The 27,773-nt window shown below is 36.6% G+C and overlaps 1 protein-coding gene across 2 annotated transcripts in view; it reads left to right on the forward strand.

The window, feature by feature from the left end:
• Positions 1 to 27,773, forward strand: part of pdgfc (platelet derived growth factor c) — a 57,459-nt gene that overhangs the window by 19,319 nt on the left and 10,367 nt on the right. For both annotated transcript variants that reach the window (XM_051860451.1, XM_051860449.1), the window contains 2 exons: positions 14,266 to 14,461; positions 23,795 to 23,975. In XM_051860451.1, coding sequence (XP_051716411.1) covers positions 14,266 to 14,461; positions 23,795 to 23,975 — 377 coding nt within the window. The remainder of the gene's footprint in view (positions 1 to 14,265; positions 14,462 to 23,794; positions 23,976 to 27,773) is intronic.

The following is a 27,773-nucleotide window of genomic DNA, read 5'->3' on the forward strand; positions in this document are numbered from 1 at the left end:
CTGTCTTGTGTTTAAGTTTGGTGTCGGGCCAGATACACGTGTCTGTTTGTTCATGCGTTTAAAAGAGGGTGCAATAAAGGTTTAGTGGAAAGGTGAGTGTTTGCTCTTCGTACCAGCAGACATGGAATTTGTCTATTGTGGCAGCTGGTGTGTCGTCTCTAGCCAGCGATTTCTGCTATTATATGAAAGTTTATCCTCAGAAGATTTTCACCCTGGCAGGTCAATATGAGATTAGAGGGGTTTCGAGACATAAATGTGGCCACCCACCCTGATGAGAATGGATTTCCGACTAAGCATGAGCTGGTTTGTGTGGTGAGAACTCAGAAGCTGACACATGGCACTTAATTAGCTCAGTTGTTTATGGACTAGTACTACTACTGGGTACTAAAGGCATTTCCAGACATGTAGTAAATTTTTGTTGTTTCAGAACTGGGACAAAATTGCACAATAGCTGCATTTTCACTGTAAGGCCAAAAGTGAGCGTGCTAGTGCATGCAGGGCCAGTCGCAGCATTTCCACTGTCACTTCCCGGGCTTGATCGGGCCACCTCTGGTCCAACATCCAGGGGTTTTTGGCCCGCCGAATACCTTGGTCCAAAGTGGGCCAACTGGGGTTTGAGATGTGGTGATGAACAGAAGTTTATCTGACTCAGGAGATGGTCAACACCACTGCTCAATCCTCATGCTTCATAGCAGACTACAAGCTAACATGAACATTTAAGAAATTTAAAACAATTTTAGCTCAACTCACTTTCAGACACCAGCAAGTGTCTGAAATAACTTGTGATTGTGTCCGATGGGGATTCTGATCACCATATGAGGGAGAAATATTTATATGCGATGCTAAAGGCTACTCATGCTAACCATTGCCATAATAAATAAACATGGTTATGGAAAATACCAGACTACTTGAAGAAATAAAATCAAGTATGATTACAATGGTGTATTTATTTTTTGATACCTGACTTCTGCAATGCATCAGCGTGTCATAAATTTTATATGGGTCATTGACGAATAAGGTTTTTAAAAGTGTAAAAAAAAAAAAAAAAAAAACATAGTGGAATTTGAAGCTTTATTAAGTGTTAACAATGAGATTGTGGTTTTTATAATCGATTAACACTGCTTTTGTAAAATAATTTTTTTTTTTTTTTTTTTTTAAACAAGATAGACAAAATTCGTCCCCAAAAAAAGTCATTCGGTTGAACCAAAATTTTTACCGAATGACACTTTTGGTTATACCGAATGATGATATTTTCAAACAGTGCTATCTAGCTAGCAAGAGGACAATCAAACATTTTATATTTAGTACAAGTTTTTAAAATATTACAACATTTTCCATGTTTTATAGCGGTTGTACCGAATGACCTGTTTCGGGACATGCGTATGAGCAAGTGAAAACATGATTTTTTTTTTTTCAAATAGTTAAGAGAGTGTGTTACTTACTTTACTTCATGACCATGTGGTCCTTTGCAGGTGCCTGAATGATGTCAATATCCTGTCACATGATATTGACCCCCCTATGACTTGATCCAAAATGGTCCATTTATATTGGTTACTCCAAATGATATCAATGAAATTCGGACGTTCTTTCTCATAACAAAGCAACAACTTATACACATAATTTTAATACCATTTTGCACTATGTTGATATATGATGTTATACAATCATGCCAGAAAAAATTTTTACATTTATTACACTTTAAGATATTTTAATTACAAAGGAAATGGCTGTATTGGGCTTTGGACGGTTAAACCGAATGACCTTTTAACACTTCAAAATCTTTAAAATACGTTTATATGTAGCAAAATAGTTAGACGGAAGAGATCTCTCAACCCTCCTCAGATCGCATAAGTTTGTGTAAAAATAATAGAAATGCTCATTTCTAAAGAAATGACGTAAATTTATATTTTATCAATATGTTTCTAAATGTGTAAGCCTTTGGACATTTTTTTATAGCGTAAATCATTGTGCAAACCGATGCTGGAGTCTCAAGTCTTTAAGTAAAGACCAAACGTCATGTTAATTTTAAAAGCTAGTTTTCAGTCAGCCAGCTTCCCCATGTTGGTGATGTGGGGTTGTGATGTTCTGTGGAGGCATATGGAGCAGGTTTTTGAGTAAGTGCTGCAGGGATACTGCCCTGACCGTGGAAACGCAGCTTGATTTTTGGCCTAGGTGCTCGAGGTCCGAGGCTATTGGCCTCGTCTGGCATGTTGTTAGCACTGGCCCAACAGTGGAAAAACGGCTAATGTTGCACAAAGTCACATTTAAAAATGAAACTGTAAAATAGGCTGATATTTAAGGTGGTAAATTATATCTTTTATTAATATAATTAATAATACATAATATAAATTGTGTAATTTTATTCCAATTTTTAAAATTCCAATTAGGGCCTACATTTGTTGAGTGACTGTAGAATAAGAAAGATAGTTTTACTTTATTTTCAAATTAAGGATTTTAGATTTTTTAGATTAATTTATTTCGATTTTTTTTTTTTTTTTTTTTTTTTTTTTTTCCCTTTGTATGCAGCATCACGAAATGTAGATTGATGTCTAATTTGCATATTTATTGACTTCAGAATATAAATAAATATGCATCTGCCAAAAGATTCCATATCAGTGCAAAAATCTGTTATTTTTTTATTTATTTATTTTTTAGGAATTAGTGACTGACTCACAGATTTCTCCTATAAGGAATATAACACATGCATTAGGGACATTTGTTGGTTATTTGTTGTGCGAAGTCAGAATACATTCTCACCAAAAGTGTAGTGAGCGGGATCCGAGTATTCAGAGATAACCATGTTATTACCATTGTCATAATTTAAAAAAAAAACAAAAAAACTTTTCCATAGCATTTCAACACTTTTTTGTAAATATGAATTCTTCCCAGACATCCTTACAAGATGTAAGTGTTTGGTGTAACAGACCTTGATATGTTATTAAAATTTCCACCGGCAGTTTATAAAGTTGAATTTATCAAAAATGTTATTAGGCAGTAAAACAAAAATGTATAAAAGCACCAATAGAAGAACACTTCCCTTTATAAGGAAGGATGTGGTTAAACTGAGCCTACATTTTATGAGAAAATCCAATAGCTACCTGTCATAGATACACTATTAGTCTGATTGCTGACTGTCTTCTGCTATTTCGCAGATGATGTCATGTCTAATTCAAGGCCCTTCTGGTTAAAGCTAAGTTACAGAGTACCAAAGCCATGTCTAACTATGTAAACAGAGCTCTGTGGTGAAAGTAAGCATGAGGCAGGCAGTACACCAGACATCCATTAGAGAATAATATGCGCATGTGTTTTGCTTAATTGAAGACCTCACCAAATTGTTAAAGGCTGTGGTCTACATGCAATATGAGCAAGACGTGTGTGTGTGTGTGTGTGTGTGTGTGTGTGTGTGTGTGTGTGTGGCCAGAACCGCAAACACAAGTATGCAAGCAGCTGACGTGTCGGAAGAGTTTAATTTGAGTTTACAAAAGGACACACTTTGTTTGAGAAAAGCCACAAAGATGTTTTAGCCATGTTTGGTCCTACTATTGTTGGATAGGTTTAACAGGGACATTTGAATTCTTGTATCCTCCCCTCATGCAAAGTAATTCAACCCAGGCACCATTGTTTTTAGACTAGCAGGGTATGTAAAATGGCAACAAGGCATCTCTCTCACTTTACCTTGACATGTGTAATGTTAAAATGTCCTGTCCCAGTTTACGTTAATATGCAGAGACAACTATAAATAAGCCATTTGTACGTTGTCTTCCCTGACGAGTTTAAACACTGTGGCTCCTTGTCACTTTAAAAACATTTTTCTGTAATTGCTTCTACGGTATATGTGTGATTGTGTAGCTTAACCAATTGGGTGATTTTTAGGGGTGGGGCTACCTGTAATAAGTTTAAACTATTTAAACTTTGTCTGAAATGGAGATTTGGGCCAAAACGAGTGGAATGAGTGATTGGGAAACCTGTTTGGAAGAAAAATAGTGCAAATTCCTTTTGTTGCTACTATTGGTGCCAAAATTACAGATGTTTAAAGGGGTGGTTCATCCAAAAATGAAAATCATTTACTCAACCTCATGTCATTCCAAACCTGTATGACTGATTTTCTTGTGTATTTTATTTATTTAGTTCATACAGTGAAAGTTCATGGGATCCAATGTTGTTTGGACCCCAGTGTTTTTCAGAATATCTTTCGTGTTCCACAGCAGAAAGTCATACAGGATGGTGAGTAAATGGTGACAGAAATGATTTTTGGTTGAAGTATCTCTTTAACAAATTACAGTGATTATTTTTTTTTTTTTTTTTTTTTTTTTTTTTTTTTTAATACTCAACAACAAAAAATAAGTGCTCCTTACTATACACTTACCAAAACATTCCATGTTTTAATTCTACCCTACCAGACATAACTGCTTTTTACTTTGCTTACAAAAACAAGTCTTCAAAGAACCAAAGTGAACAGTAGATCACCATAGTGGTTGTGGGAATCAGCATGACTTACAGTGTGTCTCAGCTCCACATGCTTTTATTTTCCCAGTTGTTGCTGTTAATTTTAGAACTGGCATAAAGCGTGAGTAAAGTGGTCTTGAAGAAAAATAGTCGCACCATGATGATACTTGATCTGATAATCATTTTAACAGTGATGAGCTCAAGCTCACAGTCAGACATTCAGAAGTATAAACCACACAAAGTGAGACATTAGAAAAAGCTTACAGAGGGAGACAGAGGGAACAGTCATGCTAACTTCAGAATCAAATTTCCTGTCAGGCAAGTGCTTCCCAAACACATTCATCCACACACTCACATTCACCCACCCACCCACCCACCAAGTGGGTTAGTTCAGTGTCGATGTTTGGCCATACGATAGCATGTGCGGACGTTACGGAGCTCTCAGAGAGGACGTGTTAATGGATGAGCCTCATTCTGTGAGCTGTGGAGAGGGAAGGTTTTGGTGGCCTGTTAGGATCTTAATCGGGTCTTGGTGAAGTGCCTGCGGGATTCTGTTACTCCCCATGTGATGACACAACTGCAACCTTATGCTCACATAGCATTTAAAAGGATTTAGTTTAGCCAGGCTTCACTTGAACTTGCTCTTTACCACAATTTATTTTTAATAAGACTTGGACAAATGTACAGGATTTATCATATTGTAGTGGTAACCACTAAAATTTACTTTTAAAAGGGACCATTTACTCACCCGCATGTTGTTACAAACCTTGTGTGAGCAATTTTCTTCTGTGGAACACAAAAGAAGTTTAGTTCACTCTGCTCTTTTCATTACAATGGAAGTAAATTGTGACCAAGAGCTGGCAGTTTACAAAAATTAGCATAGAAATATGTGACCTATGCTGGCAAAATGGGTCGGAGTGTGTTAATTTTGGTCGAAAATGAGGTTTTCACAAAAGTTCATTAATCCCTCGTCTAGTGATCCCAATGCTCCAAATAGCAATTAAACATCTAAAAGTATCTTAATGTATGTTTTCTGATAAGAGTACCTTTCCTTTGTCCATGAAACATTGCTGTTTTTCTCTGCTCGCTTCTCGACGACTGGCACTTCCCATCAGCACAAATTTGGTATTGTTGTAAAGCGCAGCATTCCAACTTTGAGAATATTCATAGCGCATATTCTCGATGAATCTGAACCAATGAAATGTGATTTTCAAACTCATGCTGATGTAAACAAAATGGTCTTACTTGCACTGACTGACAGTTTCTATTTCTCCGCAACGTCGCAGCTGGAACAGCAACACAAAGTATGGCAATGATAATATCAGGTACTGTTTATGTGCTTTATTTGATGTTAAAAGCGTCTAATATGAGTTTGAATATCATTCTGTGTTCCCAGCTTTTTAGCTGTAATGAAAACAACACTGGCTAATTCACCTCAGGGGCCGGTTGCATAAATCAGTCATCAATTTTTTTTTTTTTTTTCTTTGAGACTGTTCATAACTTTTTTTAAGTCAGTTACATAAAAACATAGATTATCCTAATTTCATACTGAAAAGTAAGATTGACTGCCCCTTGACTAACTGCTAGTATGTCATACTAGATCTTAAGACACTGTCTTAATGTGATGGCTATGTTTATGCACTGGCCCCAGATCTTGAAAATAAATAAATGGGCACAAAAACATTCAAACTGTCAACTCAATGCAGACAAACAAGTGTATTCTATGACAAAGATTGGTTCAGTCACTTCGTATGTACTTTAAATAATGTTTAAATGGTGTAATGTTTATAAATTTTACTATTGCCCATTTCATTGTGTCTGTTGTGCTCTTGCCGAGAGAGCCCGCCCACACTCTCTTCTGATTGGCTGTGGTGTTTGATTGATTTTATTGCTTCTCATTGTCTCGTTGTCTAGTGTGGACAGTCAAAAAATTGCTTGTCGCTGGAATCTTATCGCATCTGGTTAGGCTGTCTGTTTTACTAATGTTAATCAAACAATTGTGGAGTCATGGAAAGTTGAATATAAATATTTTTCCTATAGATATGGGTTTTGACTTGGTTTGTGCCAAATTTTGTAGCATGGTTGCTAGGTGATTTTGTTTTAGAACCTTCAGAAAACTCGATTTTTCTCAATTGACTTTGCTGACTCTATCATATTCAAACAGGTGTAGCTCAGTCTTTTTTTTTTTTTTTTTTTTTTTTTTTTTTTTTTTCGGATTCTAACCAATCATACATCATTTTGTGACAATGTGAGAATAACAATAGCTCATTTTTGAAAATTTGCTCATTGCGACTCATTTTGCCAGCACGGGTCACCATTGTGTAATATGTCTTTTGGAGTCGTATAATAGCTTTGCGAAAGGCACGGACTGAATTGACCCTTCGCAGGGAGTTTGATTGACAGGCGATCTAACCAATCATAACGCCGAATCCGCCATTTTGTCCGACAAAGCAGTCAGAGGGAGTTAGATTACGTCGGTGGGCTTAAACCTGAAAAATGGTGTGTATTGACGTTTTTCCGCGGTTGAAACAACATTTTTTTTCTGATGTTCTTTCATGTTTATTTGATGCTAATAAACTAACGTTAGTAGGAAGAAATTATCTGTTCACGAGCCGCTTGAAGTGAGGCGCTACAGCGATGTCACGACACATTAAAGAGCCACAAAACGGTAACTTATTTGTTTAAATTTCTTTAAAAATTACAATATCTGAAATTTGAGAGTTTGTTTCATATCGAAAGTAACCTTCTCTGCCTTGTCTGTCGACGCGTTGTCAGTGTCCCCTTTGCTCCGCGATGTACCTGTTTTTCACTGTGTGAGAACATGATGTTTGGCGTGAGTGGCATGCATGGCTTGTCGGACATAGCAACAGTAACTAAAGGGGGCGGGTCTTTGCGAACGGTCAAATTGTAGTCTGTTTGTTAAACTAAACTACTGAATGGCTTCAAAACACCTGAAATGTAGTGGAGCAGTTGTATGAACTTTTTACAAATAATGCTTTTTATAATGATTTTGAGTTTCACACAAGAAAAAATCATTGAAATAAACCAATGTGAGGGTGAGTATGAATCTATGATTTTTATTTTTATTTTTTTTAACTGAACTCTTCTGTCTCTTTGAGACCAATAGCACTATGAAATGACATGCAATAACTTTGTTGTATTTAGTGAAAGATCATTATTGGGAAGGTGCTTGTGAGTGTCAAGAAGGTTGTAGTGTGATTTGTGACCTGTATTGAAAAGGACTTATGTGTGTGACAGCCAGTGTCATGGGGTTCAGTCATGCTGCCAATCACTTGCCTCTTGATTTTGACCTTGACTGAAACCTTGATGTTTTTCTGCAGAAGGTCTGGAAGATGCTGTAATTAGAAAATGGATGCGTAAAATACAAAATGAAAGGTCTGATGAATTTACATGACCTTATACAATGTCTGGTTGGCAAGCATAAGCCTAATCGGTGTAAGATTGTGAACATTAAACACTCAATATGTATTGTGAAAAGAATTAAATATATTGGGGAAAAGGGTTTGCCACTTAAGTGATGCTAAATGGCCGACAGGAACCGAGCAATTCATTGAGTCAAAGTACCAAACCCCTGTGGTGAGTCTCCATACGGAGCATCTGCACAGCAGATTGAAACATTCCAAATAAGTCGACGCTTTTGAAGCCAAATTATTTTTTAATGGTATGATAAATTCCCATGCTGCGTTCCCCTCACTTGTCTCTCCCCCCTCACTCTCTTTTTCTATCCTTTTCTATGCTTCCCAACTGTAAACCTTAAAGCAATAAATATGAAAAAGCCAGAACTGGAATTTACAGCACCTGTAGTTACCGCTGCAAACCCTTAATCATGAGCAGATGTAGGAGCAACTTAAAAGCAGGGGGGTAAAATCAGCATGCACAGGGGGGGAGAATGGTAAGCGCGGGGTACAGTTTCACCAGCCGACTGCAGTCAGCTCCCGACATATGGGGGATTAAAACACAGACAGCGTCTGAACAAGTCCCTTGGAATCAGAAACATTAGCACTTTATGTTGTTAAACGCTGTTATGGGCACTAGCGTAGATCTCCAGCATGAACTTTCTAGAGTGAAATGAATACGGACATCAAGGACTTCTGCCAGACAACTGGGAAATATGAATTGAGTGAAATGTAGTGCTATTACGCCAAATTTCCAACAGGAGGTTTGAAAGAGTTTTTAGGTGCTCGATTCATTGTAATGCTTGTTCCTGTGGTGCAGTTTCAGAACTCCAAACATATTATAACCCATTTTAAAAGGCTGGCGCTTTGATTTAAGTGGGCTTACTGCAACAAACCATTCAAAAGTAACTTATTCCTCACTGGATTTCTCTTTGATTGAAGTCTGCTTTTTTAAATGTGCATTGTCAAATTAAGAATATAGTTCACCCAAAAATGAAAAATTGTACTTACATTTGACTCATGTCACACCAAGCCTGTATGACTTACTTTCTTCTGTGAAACATAAAGGAAGATATTCTGAAAAATGTCTCCTTGTGTAATGAGAATGTAAGTGGGGTTCAATGTTGTTTGGACCGCAACATCCTTCAAAATCTTTCATTCCTTTAAGTCCTCTTTGTAGTCAATGATTTGAGCATTGTTAAATGTTACATATGTATGATGTAATGCATCAAAGCATTTTAGACCATCACTTTGTGTCAAAGAGGAATATATATTCCTCTGTTTTTATTTATGCACTTGCTCACGTCCAGACGCATGCATTTGCGTATGTCTGTGCCGTCTTTGTTTCTACCGCTTCCAGGTTAATATTTAAACTCCACGCTCAGTCAGAGGTCTAACATGTGAACAAGGCACAATGGTAGCACTGTGAGCCCTTATTTATTCATGCTCAGCTTCCTACCTTAATCAGTGTAGCGCTCTCCTCAGGAGAGAGGGAAGTGGGGGAAAAAAAAAGAGAAGTGGGTCAAGGAAAAGTCATGTTTGAGGTAATGCACCTAAGGGGCCAGCCTCTGATCATTATATGACATTATTTAACCCAGAGATGAGGTCATCTCAAAGCACAGACACAGAACCTCTCTCAATCCCTATAAGCCTAAATTTCAAACAAGGCAAAAAAATCAAACAAGGCAAGTTTTAGTGACAAGGCTGAGGTTCAGTATCTAATGACATCCACCGTGTGCACTTCATGTTTGGGGCATTGTTTGAAGCAAGCATTACAAAATAGTATTTTCTCTCCCTTACATTTTGCATTAAGCTGTTTACCTACATGAATCCCTCTTACATATTGTTTAAAAATTTTTTTTGTTTGTTTGTTTTGTTTGTTTGTTTTTTTTCCCCAAGAAATTGTTCGGATTGTTTCTCAGAGGCATGCAGCGGTGTATAATCACCCTGTTCTGTTTTAAGAGCTCGTTCGTTAAACTGATTGTAAAACTCACTGTTCCTTGTTTAAGTATCAGTCATAATGTATTCTGCAAGTAATGCTGTTGTATTACTTTTTTTAATGGGAAATCTTAATGAAGAACAGGCTTTTATTACTCTTTGGTCAGTAGTCTTATTGGGATTTACTAAAACAGCACCATTTAAAGTGGTTTGTTGGGGTTTTGAGGTACAGAGTTAAGTAAAATTGATATTATAAAAACCAGGGTTGTGCAAAATTCATTGGTTCTTCTTTAATAATGAGTGATTTTAATTGAATTGATCATGGACCTCAGGAATTTGAATTTGAATTGGATTGACAGAAAATGGAATTAAGTGGTCACACAACAGCGGGTTTTCCAACAAAACAAACAATTAATTGCTGTATATGCAGATTTGTCACGCACATTCTCCAAGTTGTTTGCAGATCGCTTAAAAAAAAAAAAAAAAAAAAAAAAAAAAAAAATTGACGGGAATATTTGAATCTAGGAAATGAACATGGTCCATAAATGAAAGTTAATGTTTATTAATAAATGTTGCATCCTGTTTGCCTCCTTGAAATTGGAATTTCTTTGGAATTAAAGTGGTATTCTGAATTGGATAGGCATTCTTTATATAATTCTAAACAATGTAGAGCCCCCTGACTGAAGCCAATGAAGCTGGTGATCCATATCTTTTCCAGTAAGAGACCAGCTACATCTACTCCTGGTACATTAGCGTTTTGAGAACAGGAATGCACCTTATCCCTCCTTCCAAGAACTTCTATAACAACTTACAATTATAGGCCTTAGTAAGAGAGGGACTGCCTTAACACCAGAAACCTAAGAGAATTATAAACATTAATACAGAGCTTGACAAGAAGCTGTCAGTCAGCTGGGCAAATGCTGTAACATGCTGAGGAAAGGCCCTTTCTTTCTCATTTCAAGGGACTTCAAAGACCTTGGCAGCTGTAGCCAACTCATGATCTGTTTATATAACTGAGTCCATAAAGGGTTTAGGCTTGTGCTGCAAACAGATCTGAGGTGTTCAACACTGTTCCGCAGGCCTCGGGCTCTTTTGTTTGGATATCTTTCAGAGAAATGCACCTCAACTCCGGAGAGCATGAGCTATCTTGCTTTGCCTCCCTAAAACTGACAAAGGTGTCTATTCTTCAAGTGGGCAATAGTTTGCGGGGCATGCCAGGTTTCTGCAAGTGCAAATTTTTGGGTACTGTTTTTTGGATGTTCACAAACTTTTTTTTTTCCTGTTTAAAGTGACTTGTGTATTGTCTTTCACATCTTCTCCCCAGAGTACATTTAATCACAACATGAAAAAGAGACATCAAAGCAGCCCCTGTCATGTTTACAGAGAGAAATTATATCAGTCGTCTTTTCTTTTTTCCACTTTAATTTTTTCCTCCTGCCTATTATAAACAAGTCACACAGAGTCTTAGTCAAACATATTGAATTTTGATGATCTAAACAGATTCTTTTTTTAACTCTCGCTCTCTGTTTTGTTCCTTTCTTCGGTTATGGATGTCAGAGTGATCTGATTTCTATCTCTGGTGGTTGCAGACACACCTCAGAGGTTAAAGCTTTTCCCCAGAACTTTCCACAACCCCATTGGTTCAGTCATTACTCTTCCAGTGACTCCTGAAACATCATTCACCATTAACTGCAGCCTGTGATGTGACTCTGGAGGGATAAATAAGTCATTTGCCAATCCTAATAAGATCACATTCATGGTGGACATTTACCAAATCTACTTCCTCAAAAATCAAAATCATCATTTACTTGCCCTCATGTTGTTCCAAACCTGTATAAATACAAAGTTCTGTCATGAAACTCTAGATGGCACAGGCTAATAGGTCCTTTAACTCCACCTGCCTGTAATCACATGGTTATCTATAGGGCACAGCTGATTGGTTCCTGCTGTGTCAGTAGCCAATGAGCTTGAGTGCGCAACCTTCAAAATACTTGGTTAGCATTTGCCTTAGCAGTGCAGCACGCTTTCAGAAACCCTTCACCTTCCCCAGCTCCACCTGTATAGATCTGCTATGGGTAATTCATGTATGTTATATTGTAACTCCGAGAGTTGTCCTGACAGAACTTTCTTTCTCCTTTGAAAATACAAAAGATAATATTGATTAATATTTCTGTTCATACCAACCCGATCTCACGGCAATTCGTACGTATTTTACGAGGTGGCTAATTCGTGCAAATTCATATGTTTTTTGCTAAAGCATACGTATTTTACGAGTTGCCAAATTTGTACGAATGACCTACCCCTAACCCCGCCCCTAAACCTACCTGTCACTGGGGTTTAGACAAATCATATGAATTCGTACAAATTGGTCGTGAGATAGCGTTGTTCATATGGTGAAAATCAACATGCTTTGGACCCCAGTGAGCTAACAAGATAATTATCCCTTGCTTGAAAGGAAGCAATGATAGTTTATCATTCATTCGTCATGTATTGATGCCTGCAAATACAGCATAGAAAAATGCTGTTTTTTTTTCTGATACTTTTGAAGGTGAATAGTTCTGGTGTTGCATAATTCAGATAGACAGGGGAGAGCATTAGAGATCTTGTAGCATCACTGTAACAGATTAGGATACCTATTGACACTGCGGCTTTGCCACACAACTTGATGGAGCCGTGTGTGTGTGCGCATGTGTTCGGCGAGTGGAGTGTGAAAGAAAATCTGTGTGCATTTCCCCTGGGTGGGCTCTGAATGTGACAGGCCTGTAAAACCAGCACTGGTGTTGCATTTCACCAGCTGTCTGTTTGCATCAAACATCTTTTCTGAACCTAGTACAACAGGATAAGATGGATTTCAATCCACTTTCAGAATTCAATAACATTTTATTGGACAGGAAACAAGCATCCCTTTCTAAGAATCATTTTTTTTGTTTACCTATTTTGGAAAGTATTTTCAGGCTGGTTCTTTATTAGTTCTTTTTGCTGTGATGTAACTGTTGTGAAATGTTGGCTAAAGTGCATCAGCACATGTAGAAATACTTGTTGGCTTTTCTTACCCCACTTAACATCCTTTTAAAACACAGGTAAAAAAAACACAGGCTTTTTTTTTTTTTTTTTTTTTCTTTAGGTTAGCCAGTGATTCACACTTTTGATCCTGGGATGTGACATCTCAATGTTAAAATTAAACATTGGCAATCACAAAAGCTTTAGTGGTTATCTTATTAAATATTCATTCACTTTTGTACATGCACACAACGTTTGAGTTTCAGTGTCTGAAGGAAACAATGATAGCAAATGACCAGACTTAACCAGTGCAGATATGCATGGCGACATTTCCACTGATGGGCAAGGGTTTTTTAGAACTAATACTTGTCCAATCAATGTTTTTAACCTATAAATATGTAAATAAGCTTATTAACTCTTTGTTTGCAAATGCAGAGTGTGTCATTGAATCCTAGGATTAATTACAGTGTGAAATGTGTATTAAGAGTTAAGAATGACTGTCTATTTTTAAGTGAAAATCATGTTGGAAGTCAGCATTGTGTTCCAGGAGCTCATTTTTCCTCCCTGGAAAAGCTGCAGGTTAAAGTTTTGTTTTTTATTTGTGCTGTATTAAAGTTTCTTCCTCTAGGGAGGAACAACTCTGTAAATCTTGTCATAATAGTAGCAAGTGAATCAGTATGTAATCATTTCTGAATTTTAAACACGACTAAAGTCATGGCATATCTCGGTTGCCCTGCTAAACCAGAATCACTGAGCACAAAATGACTTCATTTTCGTCTTCGCCTTGCATTTCTCTGAACTGTTAAACTGTCAGAGCTCTTAGAGGTACAATTGATTGTAGCAGAATAATCTGTCTTGGTGGCCTTCACAAGTTTCTACCACCCAAACAATGTTTTTCGACCTAGCTTTAATTCTTATCTTACTTTTACAACTAGGAATGTCATTTCCAGCTGTCGGGTCCCTATAAATAACACTTTATAGCTACTGATTCATCTTTCTTATCTGGATCTATAATGGTGAACTATTATGGTGAAGCAACAGGAAAGCACAATATTGCTGTAATGCACAAATGTTCATTAAGCGTTTGCTGTGTTGGCAAATATTAGAACATCATTTTGCTGGTTTTATGGTATTGACATTGCAAAATCATTTCCATAGTTTCCTTTTATTACTCCCTTAATGTGATTATCAGATTTGCAGTCAATCAATGCTCAATAAAAAACAGAAGTCTGGAGCTTGGTTCATCCTTTCTTTGCGTGATCAATTATTTAGTAGATACACAGTGCACCACATAATCCATATTATTTTTGATGCAGTAAAAGCTAAGTCCAGATTTATGTTAATTTTCATTAAGAAAAAAAAGAAAAGAATTCTTCACAAATTACTTTGACATGTTCTTTCTCCGCTCTGATGAGTTTTGTAGGTTCAAAAATGTACTAATAAACTTTTCTTTTCTCTTCTGAAGGAGTGCATGAGTCTCAACACGAGAAGCTCATCAGTGTCACTGGGGATGGAATTATTCAAAGTCCTGACTTCCCCAACACATATCCCCGGAATACAGTTATAGCGTGGCGGCTGGTGGCAGTCACAGAAAGTTCCAGGATCCAGCTGACCTTTGATCCGCGCTTTGGCCTGGAGGACGCCGAGGACGGCATTTGCAAGTTAGAGACTTTGACCCTTTGGTCACTTGCTAGACCTCACATGCACATTAGAGAGAGACAATATCTTTACATGGAGAAAGCATAGAAGATAGAGAATAAAAGAATAAATAACAAAAACTAAAGACATTATTGTGAAAGATGAATAAATAATTTTAAGTAGACATTACAAAAACAATGAATTGATATTCATTTCCATATCTTTTGGTAGTTCAGTTGGAAAAAATGCAGACTGCAAAATGAGACTGTTTATGTAATTATTATAACTCTTATGCACTTAAATTTAATTTTACAATTAAATGTGGTACCTGACAAATTAAACAGATTTTTTTTTTTTCTTAAATGGTTCCTCAGGGCTGTGACTATCTAGTACAGTGGTTCTCAACTGGTGGGGGGGCACGAGTAGGCTACAGGATGGGAGGGAAAAAAAACCTGAAAAAAAAAATTTGCAAATTTTTTTTTTTATCACTAAACTACTGTCATAAAAAGTTATAGTTTTGTATATACATAACTCCTGAATAAAATTAAAATGTGTTTGGACTGATTTAAAAAAAAAAGTTTGAACAAATTTGATTGGTTTGTCGATAGTGAGCGCAAATAAGCGGTTTTATTAAGCGAGTCATTGAGTCGTTCATTCACGATTCGTTCAAACGGCCGATTCATCAAGAATGAGACAGATGTTTGTGAATGGGTCATTAAATCTTTGACTCAAACGATTTGTTCAAAACAGTGAATCATTCAAAACAGGATTGAGTGTTGCTGTGAGATGCGCTATGTTGTGATCTTTGTTTGGATTCATCGGATCTATTTTCGCTGCTAAAATAGACCAAAACAGTCATTATTTCGTCTAAAATGTAAGTGACTTAATATTAACTTGTTTGTTGAACTGTCATATCAGTGTCACATTTTCAATCGCGAGGTGATGGTAAATTAAGTGATGGTCAATTGTCAGCTCTCTTAGTCGTCAGGTCGTGTGATGTATGTTGCTGAACTGTATTCAAATGTTATAAATATAAAAACACCACATTTTGAAATTTAACTGCAGTATGTCAATTTAGTTTATTTGTGTGTGCTGCGCTCATAGACTTTAGAAAACGGCGCTCATTTGTTTGATTTCTCCTCGAGAAGCTGCGTAAGCCTCAAAAGTTTAAGGTCCTTGCACCCTGACTGAGTGCGAAACTGTCGTATTTGTTTTTTCATATTCGTCATTTGGTGGCTCTCAATTGTCAAAAACACCCCTCAAAATATTTGCTACGGATGCGAAAAATGCAGAAAATCGAACCATCCGAATTAATTTTTATGACGGACGAAAGTTTCAGAGGCTGCAAACGTATAAAACGTGAGGTCGTATTTAGTTTTTTTTATTTATATATATATATAATATGAATGAACGAATAAACTAGTCAGAATATAGGCTACAGTTAAAGCTTTCCTTTACCTGCAAGCTTCTGTAAAAATGCAGATGATGCCTACTATTAGGCCTAGTAATAACAATAATAAAGCATAAATTAATATCAGAGGTCTGGTGCCAATTCCCAATTATAGCAAATGATAATAGGCCTACTGCAATGAACCAGCTTTGGGGGGGCCCAACTTGCAAAAGGTTGAGAACCCCTGATCTAGTACAAGCCAAAGCTGGCAGTTGATTTAAACAGGCAGGTTTCAATATAGCATCAAGGCTGGACTGAAACTGTAGAGAGGAGATTTAAAAGATTTGAGAGCTTGAAAAATTCCCAAGTGTTTCCTTTCAGGTGCTCAAATATTTGCTTACTGTTATGCGACAAATCAGCGCTACTAAACAAGCAGCATCAGGCATCCATTGCACTCTCTTGATAGGGTTAGACGTAAGATAAAGCACCCATATACAATGAAGCAGTATAAGTGTATGTGGGGAGGGGAAGGGGGGGATTACAGTGGAGATGTATGTGCTTGTTGTGACCACGTCCATTTTTTAAGATTTAGAGTCGAAAGGAGGCCATTTGGGAGATTGGCTGTGCTGCAAGAAGGCTGATGAATAATGAAAAGCCCACCCCTAGAGTGATTATGTTCTGTTATATATTTATTTTCTCCATGACTGATACAGTGACATAAAGGACAGCCCTTTCTGCTTTGTGCATAAAAGTCCAAGTCTCCTATGTAACTCCATAGCATCTGTTTGAGATTCTGGAGGCGCATACGAACGCAGACGTAGACTCACACACAGTGTAGGTCACACACAGCTCAGCCAGCCAATCCACATTAAAGACTCTTTCAATTATAGGCTAGCTTTCCTTCCTTCCTTCCAGGCCTCTGTCCATGCCTCTGTTTTGCTGTATGGTGCAATCGATTGCAGACGTGCACATCTGTGCATTTTTACTTCCCAGAATCTAGATGATGACCTTCCCATAGCTGGTGGTTTCATGTGGAAAAAATGCTTGTAGACCTCTGCCAGTTATTGATTTTAAAAAAAAAAAAAAAAAAAAAAAAAAAAAGTGTTTTTCTAGCATATATGTCCTCTTGACTTGTGGACATTACCTGTGAAAGGTTCCTCATTGTCTGCAAGCATCATGGGAAATGATTTGTGACCGCGCTCTTGTACTTAAACGAGTAAATCAGTATGGTTTTATTTCTTGTCAATAATCAATTAGATAATGTGTTTTCATACACACTTATCAGCAAATCTCTGGAGTCTTGCCAGCTGCTTGTATAGCGCCTCCTAGTGGCTTCATGTTTAAGATCATGTTAAGTTCATGTATAAGATCTTAGTCTTATATATAAAATCAACAAACTGCCATTCGCAACCCAATTTACTTCCCTAATGTGACAATTTTTTTATATTCAATGTGAAGGAATGTATTTTATCCAACGGGATGTGGTTGGATGGTAAAACACGGGTGTAATATATATGATTGGAGTCAGATCGAATGCTACTCTTCTATCCCTATAGATTTTTGCCTATTGGTTAAAATTGTCCAATAGTGTGACCTAAGTGATTTCAGCAGGAAAGCAAAGTTAATAAGACCAGGAATGTGTATGAAGTAAACAGCATCAACTGATTGTTGTTTGTTTTGTTTTTGTTTTTTTTGTTTGTTTGTTTTTTTAATATTGACCTAAAACTATAAATATGCTTTATTCCCTTCCCAAAGACATATCATACCAAACATAACAGAACCCTGTCTTGGTTGCCCACATTGATGCTGTGAATCTGCACGCGCTTGTCCACTTTGTTTAAATCAGAAGCTGTGGCCTTGAGGAACATGTGTAAGGTTGGAGTTGGATTTTTGCCGTGAGTCGGAGTGTATTTGACCTGGAAAGTTTGTGTGCGTGTTTGTCATCTGTGTTCATGTTTTATATACCTACCTAGCAGCCATGCAATGACTTGGTCTGATTATTAAAGTCATTATTGAACAATTGATGTTACAAGCGCTCGCTCACAACTTTCATATACATAGTCACCGAAGGCACATTTTCCCCCTCGCATTCACCCACATACACCATGCAACTTACCCCTTAGCACAACTTCCATGCTGTCCTCCTTTAAAATATTTATAGCAACCATATATTGAAAAGCAGTAAAGGCATTATTACATATTGGTATTATGATCTTATGCCAGTTAATGAAGAAAAAAGACCCTTCTGTTTGGATCGAATCAAAGCAACTGGGCTGGAAAAAACTTTAATAAAGCTGCATGCTGAATCCTATCACGCTGCCTCTAGCAAAGCCCAGCCCAGAGCCGACAGGCCACTACAGACAGCTCTCATCATCCTTTGTGTTTGTTCAGACCAATAAGAAAACTGGGCCAGATTTTTCTGTACTACTTAGGAAGTTTTACAATGTTGGGTTCTGTCTTTGGTGAAAAGCTGAGAGGTGTTGAAAAGACGCATAAGAAAGTTCACTCATCGCAACTATTAGGATTTTGAATTGTGATCAACAGTACCTTTATTAATGTACATTAATATTTGTCATTGAGGTTTATGGTGAAAGATTAGGACATTCTTTCATTTCTACAGACTGAGTTAGAATAAAGAATCATGATAGTTTGTTCTATAGCAGAGGTTCTCAAACTGTGAAACCCTGACCCAATTATGCTATTTTAAAGGTTCCTTTTTTTTAATTTATTTACAGGTTTATGTGCATTAAAGGTCAAAAATACTTTTATTTTCTCATAATATACATTGCACATCAACACATTATTATTATTATTATTTTTTTTTTTAATGATTCTCAAACTCCTCTTAAGATTTAGTCTCTCTAAACCCCTCCTTTCTGAAAACTCTGCTCTGATTGGCCAGATGGCCCAGTCTGTTGTGATTGGTCTACAGCTTGCAGCGTGTGTCGGAAACGAAATGTCTAACACCGTATTAGGTGTTGCCTGTTTTATACAGTCTATGGGTGTTTCACTTTCTCCCATTCATAAGTAATAGTTAGGATGCATTAAATTGTTCAAAAGTGACAGTAAAAAATATTAAGCAACACAAATGTTTTCAACATTTGATAATAATAAGAAATGTTTCTTGAGCATCAAATCAGTATATTAGAATGATTTCTGAAGGATCATGTGACTGAAATAATGATGCTGAAAATTCAGCTTTGCCTTCACAGGAATAAATTACATTTTAATATTCAATAAAATAGAAAATTTATAAAAATAGAAAGTTATTTTACATTGTAGTGTAAACATTACATTAACATAAACATTTACATTAGCAGTATTACTGTAGCCTGAGAGCATAAGAGACTATCAAAAATAGTCTTACCGACTCCAAAATTTTGAACATAGTGTATCTTTATTAATATCTTTCACCATAATCTATAGCACAACTTTTTTTTAACATGATTACTTATTCATCCTCTGTTAACAAATGAAGGTAAAAGATGTTATTAAGCACAAAAGATGTTATTAAGCACAAAGTGTTGTGTTTTTAAGCATTCAGTTTAAACATTCCGGCATTAAAAAGAACTCAAAACACAGTACTTATTTTCTGATGCTGTGCCATATTTTCTAAAAGATATCTGTGGCTCTTTCATGCTTCTGTCCTACTTGAGCTTCTGTGGAGTGAATGTATGCATGTAAACTTGGTAATAGTGAAATCGTATTACATTATTCATGAGCCATCTGCCTAAAGTGTCACTGGGAATGAGACAAACCCCTCTGCTTTATGGTCTTCTGAGGTAGAAAAGAATCATAGACATTCAGTTGCTGATGCGTGATGTATGGACACCTGTTTATGTGATTTATTGCATAATATATGTTGGTATCTTATTGTTTTTTATAAGTTAAGTACAGCAGTGCACATTGGTCAACGTGGTGTTTTAATTGTGCTATATAAAATATTGTCAATGACACCTTAAAATAAATGTGTATCTCTTTTGGATTACACTAATGTATATATGTGTTTTGTCACAACTATTATTGAACAGCAAAAGGAACTTAATGATTTCTCTTGTACATCTACACAGATTCATCAGAGAGCTATCAGATTCAGCTTTTTTTTTTTTTCGTTCCCGTGTATTGACTTAGTGAATATCATAGCTGAATGTGTCAGAAATTCAGGTGTCCAATGTCCGTTTAACCAGCAAGTTTTCTTTTTTTTTTTTTTTTTTTTGGTAGTGCAATGCATGACGACCTGTGTTGTTTTTATTGAATGTGGTTTGAAGCATTAGTGTCAGGCTGGGCATAGAGTAAACAATGACTCCAGAAAGCCAAACGGTTGTGCTGGCACATGGAGAATAGGGAAAGTATTTCTGTCCAATCAAAGTATTACTACCAGGCTTTGGCTTCGGCCACTGAAACCAGCCTTTATTGAACACTGCAGGAGCATTGAGGCCATGCAGGCAGGAATAACACAACCTCAACGCTGCTGTTTTTTCTTTCCCTTATTAAAAAAAAAAATGGTCAGGCCACTGTGTTCAGGCCAAGTTGCATCAAAAGACTTTAATTTAGAGCCCAAAAGAGGGCCATAAGAGACATAAGTGGAGAATTCACTTAAGTTATACCACTTTACTTTAGCTCAAAAATGCACAATCCAGTTTAATCAGGTTTGTGAGTATAAATTAATTAATTGCGTTCACATTTTCTTCCTATTTAAAGAGGATTATTATAGAATGCACCGGACTTACAAATGTCAGGAGTCTTTGCCAGTTAACATGGAACTATTACCAAGGCTGTATTTATTTGAAGTAAATACAGTTAAAATAGACATATTGTAAAATTATTACAATTTAAAGCTGCAGTCTGTAAGTTTTGCCTCTTTGTCGCCATCTCTGTTTGAAACCTGCAATTGCAGTTATTTGCGGAATTATCATCTTTACGTGGGTTGTGCGTCGGCACGGCACCTCGGCGCGTATGAATCTAATGTTCTAAAATCTAATGTAAAGAATCTAATGTCTAATGGATACTGTACTTCAGAATCACAGATTGTAGTCTTGGAAGTATGACCAAAATAAGAATTTTCACTGGAAAATGTCATCTGAATGAGTAACAAATCTGCCACTTTTGTTCTGACCAACTGAGGGGGGGGAAGCATTACAATAAATTGCACTACCAATAATGATTAAATCTAACGATCGCTTAGCTCATATCACATCAAACCATGCAAATTATTATTGTTCTCAAATTGTTAATGTTAACATCATCAGCATTGCATAACTGTGTATTTAGTGTGTCTTAGCGTTACCTGTAGATTTCAATTTCTGTACAGTCTAATCTCTAGTGTTAACTTGTCATACCATACAATCCGCCATCAAAATGTTTAATTATTCTAGCTGCTGTGAGAAAAGGCTATAAATGATCTGCCGCCTGCAGCATCCTCACATGCCATATAGCCTACTAGCTGGGACTCCTTCTTTATGTGAACAGACGTGGCGTAATGAATGGCGGCATGCTCGAATTTACCATGGAAACCTACCAGTACCACTTGAATTAGAAAACATTACAAGCTTACCGTTGTGAATCGGGCAAGCAGATTTTAATTTGTTTTATTTTTTTTTTTGAACACTGGCTGGATATGAACTGCCAAAAAAATTGATTTTGGATAAAATTAATTTTTGGACAAATTTGCGAGCAGCATTACCATAATTCCTTTAGTGAACCAGGTGCTAAAACAGTTTATAGACAGGTTAAATAAATGATGCCGTTATTTCAGCAGGTGCTGTTCATCCTTAGACAGTTTCCCCCCTTTGTGTCAGTATGTGAATTTGCTGTATGGGTACTTTTGTATAATAGTACATGCGTGTAATGAAAAGTTACTGTATAATCAGTTAAATCTCTGCTGTTTTTAGGGGTTAAATTTAATTTTTTATCATTTGATGAGGTGTGATTTCCCCGAAGTAGATACAAACAATCCTTCAGTTGCTTTGTTGCGATTTTTGGATAGCTGAGTAATCCCAGAATCCAATATGTTTTTAGACGTCATAATAACAGATAGATTTAGCTCTCATGTTCTCTGTGGACTGCAGTGCCATCAGGGTGATTGAGATAATACATTTAGCCATGCTTCGTTTTATAGCTTATTCAGTTCATTGAATGCTTGTGAGAATGGATTTCTAGGTCACAGCTATTGTAGCTTATGAAAAGCCTAATGCGTTAGCATATTAGCTTGAGATCAAATACAGATAAATATAATTTATGAGCTTACATGTTCGTAGTCCTCCTTTAATCTTATTCACTCTTCACTTTCTCTCAAGCGTTTTAGCTCAATTTCTCTTTCAGTATCCTCCTTTTTTCTTTTTCCTCTCTACTTTTCACATCTTTCCTCACTGCCTTTTTTTTTTTTTTTTTTATAAATGTCTGTGAAATAGTGTGTCTGTAAATAGCTTTATTGCCATAGTTCCCTTTAAAGCGTTAGACCTACACTTAGATGCCTTATAACCGTTAGCCTTCCCTCTTACCCAATGATAAGGGACAATGATGAATTAACTATATAGTTGTGACAGAGCAGTGTCAGCCCCCCCTCAGATCATCTCTCGCTAGTTGTTTGCCCGCATCCTGGCACGTGACAGAAGCTGCCTGTTGGCCAACAGGAAGGACATGAAGCAGGATTTATGGCAGTGCAAATGAGGCACAATTAGCATCAGGTGTGCATCATCACATGCTGCTGGCAGGACTGATGTCACACCAGATCCTGTCATGAGCCTGTACATCTGATAGGAAATTTAAAAAAGAAAAAAGTCACACATGGCCTTCATCCTTTAACCTCCTTGTGCTGATTTGACATTCAGAATAATTCTACCTTGTTTTTATATACACTACTGTTAAAAAAAATTGGGGTCAGTAAGATTTTGTTGTTTTTGTCTCTTATGCTCACCAAGGCTGAATTGATTTGTTTTGAAAGTAACAACGGTAATATTGTGAAACAACTGCTTTATATTTTAATATTTTAAAATGTAATTTATTCCTGTGAAGGCAAAGCTGAATTTAAGCGTAATTTTTCAAAAAAAAAAAAAAAAAAAAAAATATTAAATCATACTGACCCCAAATTTTTGAACTATATATATTTCTCATTTTAATTTAGTTTAACTTGATGTACTAAACTAAAACTGAAATAAAAAATAACTACACAGACATAAGAAATGAAAATGACAAAACACAACAAAATTACCAAAACTTTAACTAAACTTAAAACTGAAAAAATAAAAACTGATTTAAAATATTCATAAAAATATAACGGTATCTCAAAAAGTATAATATTGTCAATGATACTAAAATAAAACAAATCCCAACTAAACAGCGCTAAAGGCAAATGTAAATATGATTCAAAATGTTTTAAAAATCCAATCAGGATCCTGATTGGACAGGATCCTCCTCCGCATTGTTTAACATCCAACATCCACATTTATCAACATCCAATGGCATATATCCAAAGGACTCTTAAATATGTTGACTAAAATAATTAACATAATTAACTTTATTGTTGCTAATTGTCACAAAATCAGAGTGCCTTCTCTTGAAATAGTCATAATTCGCCACAAGTGCCGATTTGTCTTGCCCAACCATCAAGATGGATGTTAAAGGGATAGTTCATCCAAAAATGAAAGTTCTGTCATCATTTGGAAGAATGTTTGTAACCAAGCAGATCTTGACCCCCACTGACTATCATAGTAGGGGGGGGGGAAACCCTATGGTAGTCAATGGGGGGGACGAGATCTGCTTGGTTACAAACATTCTTCCAAATGTCTTCCTTTGTGTACATCAGAACAAAGAATTGTATACAGGTTTGGAACAACTTGAAGGGGAGTAAATGATAGAATTTTCATTTTTGGGTGAACTATCCCTTTAATACCATGTGCAAACAGGACCCTGAATGCCTAGTGATTCATTAGCTACTCTCTTGTACTAAAACTGTTTGCTGTTGTAGGTATGATTACGTGGAGGTGAAGGAACCTGTTGGAGGGATAGTGTTGGGTCGTTGGTGTGGCTCACAGATGGTTCCAGGGCCCCAGGTATCCAAGGGGAACCAGCTCCTGATCCGCTTCGTCTCTGATGAATACTTTCCCTCAGACCCTGGATTCTGCATCCATTACACTTTGCTTCATCAGGTAAGAAACGACTCATGCACCATGTTCTTCCTAATGCTTATGCAACATTTATTGAGAGCTAGCTTAGTTTTTGTTGAAAACATTTTGTTAATCCCTAATGGCCCTGTGCTAAATTATATCTCCACCTGATTAACTTTAAATACACAGTGTGCAAAAGATAACAGTGTTTATGAGAAATACAGTGTACTTTGTTGGACAGAAAAATTGAAGAGATATGTACTTGGAAAAAACAGGGGCCAAAAAAAGAAAAGGATCTTGGAAGTAAAAACCATACTTCCATTTTATTACAATGCATCTGTTGCTGTAATCACCATCCCTTTCCTCTGAAATGACCTGGCAACCTTAAATGGCACTTACCGAGTTGGAAATTTCAAGTTCTAATCATATTCCTACCTCAGAGACCTTCTCCTCAATGTTTCACTTTATGTGGTGGTGAAAACCACAGCGGGGCGTGCTACGGTGTTTTCCACCTTGGCCATGGTTCAGTTTCCTCCCTTTAATTTACACCCTGACAGGCGTCACACGGCACATTTGAAAAGGATTATTCCCCTGAAATGATTTAATAGACATGCTTGGCTTTGATGTGTGATGCCTGTCAAAGTTTTATGACTCCACTTTCCCTTGCATTTGTTTACTGAGCCTTCAGAGCGTGTCTGAACGCTTTGCTACGTTGCGCGAAAATTGCTCTCATTGTATTCAAGTGAACAAAGGTGTGCTTTATCTCCTGGTGGTAGATAATGGCTGCATCTATTCTGCTGAAATATAATTATTGTAGTGTTGATTGTGGTGAGGTAGGCCATTAAAATTAGACAGGACAAATGCGGCTATGGATTATTAAAAGGCAAAGAAAATGCATATGTTACTTCCATATGCCATTTCCTTCTGAGCTCCATTCTTTTTCATTGAAAGTGATCAGCAGATGCTGATCAGCAGATGCTGATCTGCAAGTCTTTTTCAGAACTGACCCGCTTTTCTGCTGATTTGAGAGCCGAACGATGATGGAACTGTCTGTGCTCCTACATAACCTGCCAACAAACACATATTGCACATCACATTATTTGTTTGAGTTTTAGGAGTTGAGAACATATTTTGAAGGATTAGTCCACTTTTAAATTAAAATTTCATGATAATTTACTCACCCCCATGTCATCTAAGATGTCCATGTCCTTCTTTCTTCAGTCGAAAAGAAATGAAGGTTTTTGAGGGAAACATTCCAGGATTTTTCTCCATATAGTGGACCTCAATGGTCTCCAAACGGTTGAAGGTAAAAATTACAGTTTCAGTGGAGCTTCAAAGGGCTTTAAATGATACCAGATGAGGAATAAGGGTCTTATCTAGAGAAACAATCAGTCATTTTCTAAATTTTTTTTTTTTTTTTTTTTTTTAATGTATGCGCTTTATATAAACAAATGGTTCCGCCAAAACCGCACTTCCGTATTCTTCAAAAAGCTTACGCTGTATGTCCTACGCCTTCCCTATTCTACTTAGGGGAAAAAAGGGAACTGGCGCCGCGTTTGTTCCGTAAGTTGAATCGTTTCGCTAGATAAGACCCTTATTCCTTGTCTGGTATCGTTTAAAGCCCTTTGAAGCTCCACTGAAACTGTAATATTTACCTTCAACCTTTTGGAGACCATTGAAGTCCACTAAATGGAGAAAAATGCTGGAATGTTTTGCTCAAAAACATTCATTTCTTTTCGACTGAAGAAGAAATACGTAAATATCTTGGATGACATGGGGGTGAGTAAATTATCAGGAAATTTTAATTGGAAAGTGAACTAATCCTTCAATATCCAATCACAAAGATAGACACAACTATTCAAAAGTTTTGGGTGCAGTAAGTAACTTTTTTTTTTTTTTTTTTTTTTTTTTTTTAAGAAATTGTTACTTGTATTCAGCAAGGACACGTTATCTAAAGTTAAGACTTTAGAAACTGAGAAACTAGAAACTGATATTGTATTAGTATTTCACAATATTACAGTTTTTACTGTATCAAATAAATGCATACTTGGTGAGCATAAGAGATTTCTGGCAGAAACATTAAAAAAAAAAATCGTCCTGACCCCAAACGTTTAAACGGCGGTGTAAATGAAATTCACATCAATCAATTCACACATTATTTGTAACTAATTTTATTCATCATTTTGCAAACTTTATGTATTATCTATACCTTCCTATCCGCTCAGCAGCTCCAGGTTCCTGGCAGGGGCAGCGAAGAGCCAATTTTTCCCGGCCTTCTCTGTGGTATAAATGTAATTGCTTTAGTTCATTTCTGGCTTCAATACTGATGTCCTAACAATAGAAAGCCATTGGTGTGCCTTTAAGGAGAACTTCTGAACAATGGCACAAATCATTACATGGAAATGGTACCTTTCAGTTTAGCTATTTTTAGGGATTTTTTTCCCCCCCTACATTACATTTAATTTTGGCTTTTAGATATAAAATCAGTTATGTTTGTATGTAAAAGGTTGTGTAAATAAGTATATTCTCTCTGTTTTATACTACGTGGTGTGTTTTTCTTTGAGCAGTGCTGTATTATTGCAGAGGAGGTGGTTGTGTTATGGCTGGTTTCTGGACACAGAGCTCGCATCAGAGAAGGTGTGGCTGAATCGAGCTCTATTTTTAGTGTTTGTGGAGGAGGATGTCAAGCTGGAACCTACAATTCCAATACTGACTCCTCCAGCCCTGACTCACAGTGCATAGTTTTTGTTTTCCTCCTGCTCACCAAACAGCTTGTGGACGAGAGTTGCATTTTGAGCGTTGCCTGCATAAAGTGTTCGAAATATTGTGTTGTCGTGAAATTTCAGGAAGTGTGTGGCAGAACGTCTTCGACAGACCAACAATAATTCATTTGCTCTTTAATGAAACTTTGCTTGACAGTCCTACAAATACTGCAATTTCGACATGACAATTATGTGAGTAGCACTTTAGTGTTTAGGGTCCAATTCTCACTAACTAGTTGCTTTTTAGCTTGCGTATTACTAGCATAGTGGCTGTTTATTAGTACTTATAAAGCATTAATGCCTTATTATGCATGACCATATTCTCCATCCCTTAATCCTACCCAATTCCTAAACTTAACCACTACAACTACCTTACTATTAATAAGCAGTAAATTGGGAGCTTATTGCATCGTAGTTAATATTGAATGTGTTCCCCAAACTAAAGTGTGACCATTATGTGAGCATGTGATACATTGTATTTTTGTATTTACCTGCCATTTAACAATTTCATAATAAAATGAAATGGAAAAAATGCACATGAAACTCCTTTTCTAGCTCTTAAATGATTAAAAGAGCCATTAGTTATTTATCTTCAGTCCTGTTAAAGTCAGTTTCTCTCTGGTAGCATGCCCTAATACCTAGTTTAATTTGCACATCATGTACCACCTATTGTCAACTAAATTGTATATAGACAGCAGTGTTGTTAATGACACTTCAATTTAATAGGAATCTATCTTGGATTCCCTTACAAAAAAAAAAAAAAAGGGCTGTTTAAGTATGTCTGTATTTGGGTCTTTTTGTTAGCACTGAAGAATTTAACATTATTTTGTGACCTCCTTGAGTACTGAGGACTGGAAAAGGGTGCTAGGGTGTCCATTAAATAAATATATAATATATTAGTACAAAGAGAAACAGAAGTCAACATGTTGTCTGTAATATCACAATTAGCATTTAAACTATCATACAAAGTATAAATGGGTCTCTTTGCACCAGCTGCTTATATATTTTAGAAAGGGAGTCATATTTGAGGGTCCTTGACATGTAAAAGTTTAAAAACCTCTGGGATAGGCTATTGCTT

Source organism: Ctenopharyngodon idella, chromosome 14 (genome assembly GCF_019924925.1).
Source record: "Ctenopharyngodon idella isolate HZGC_01 chromosome 14, HZGC01, whole genome shotgun sequence".
Taxonomy (NCBI): Eukaryota; Metazoa; Chordata; class Actinopteri; order Cypriniformes; family Xenocyprididae; genus Ctenopharyngodon; species Ctenopharyngodon idella.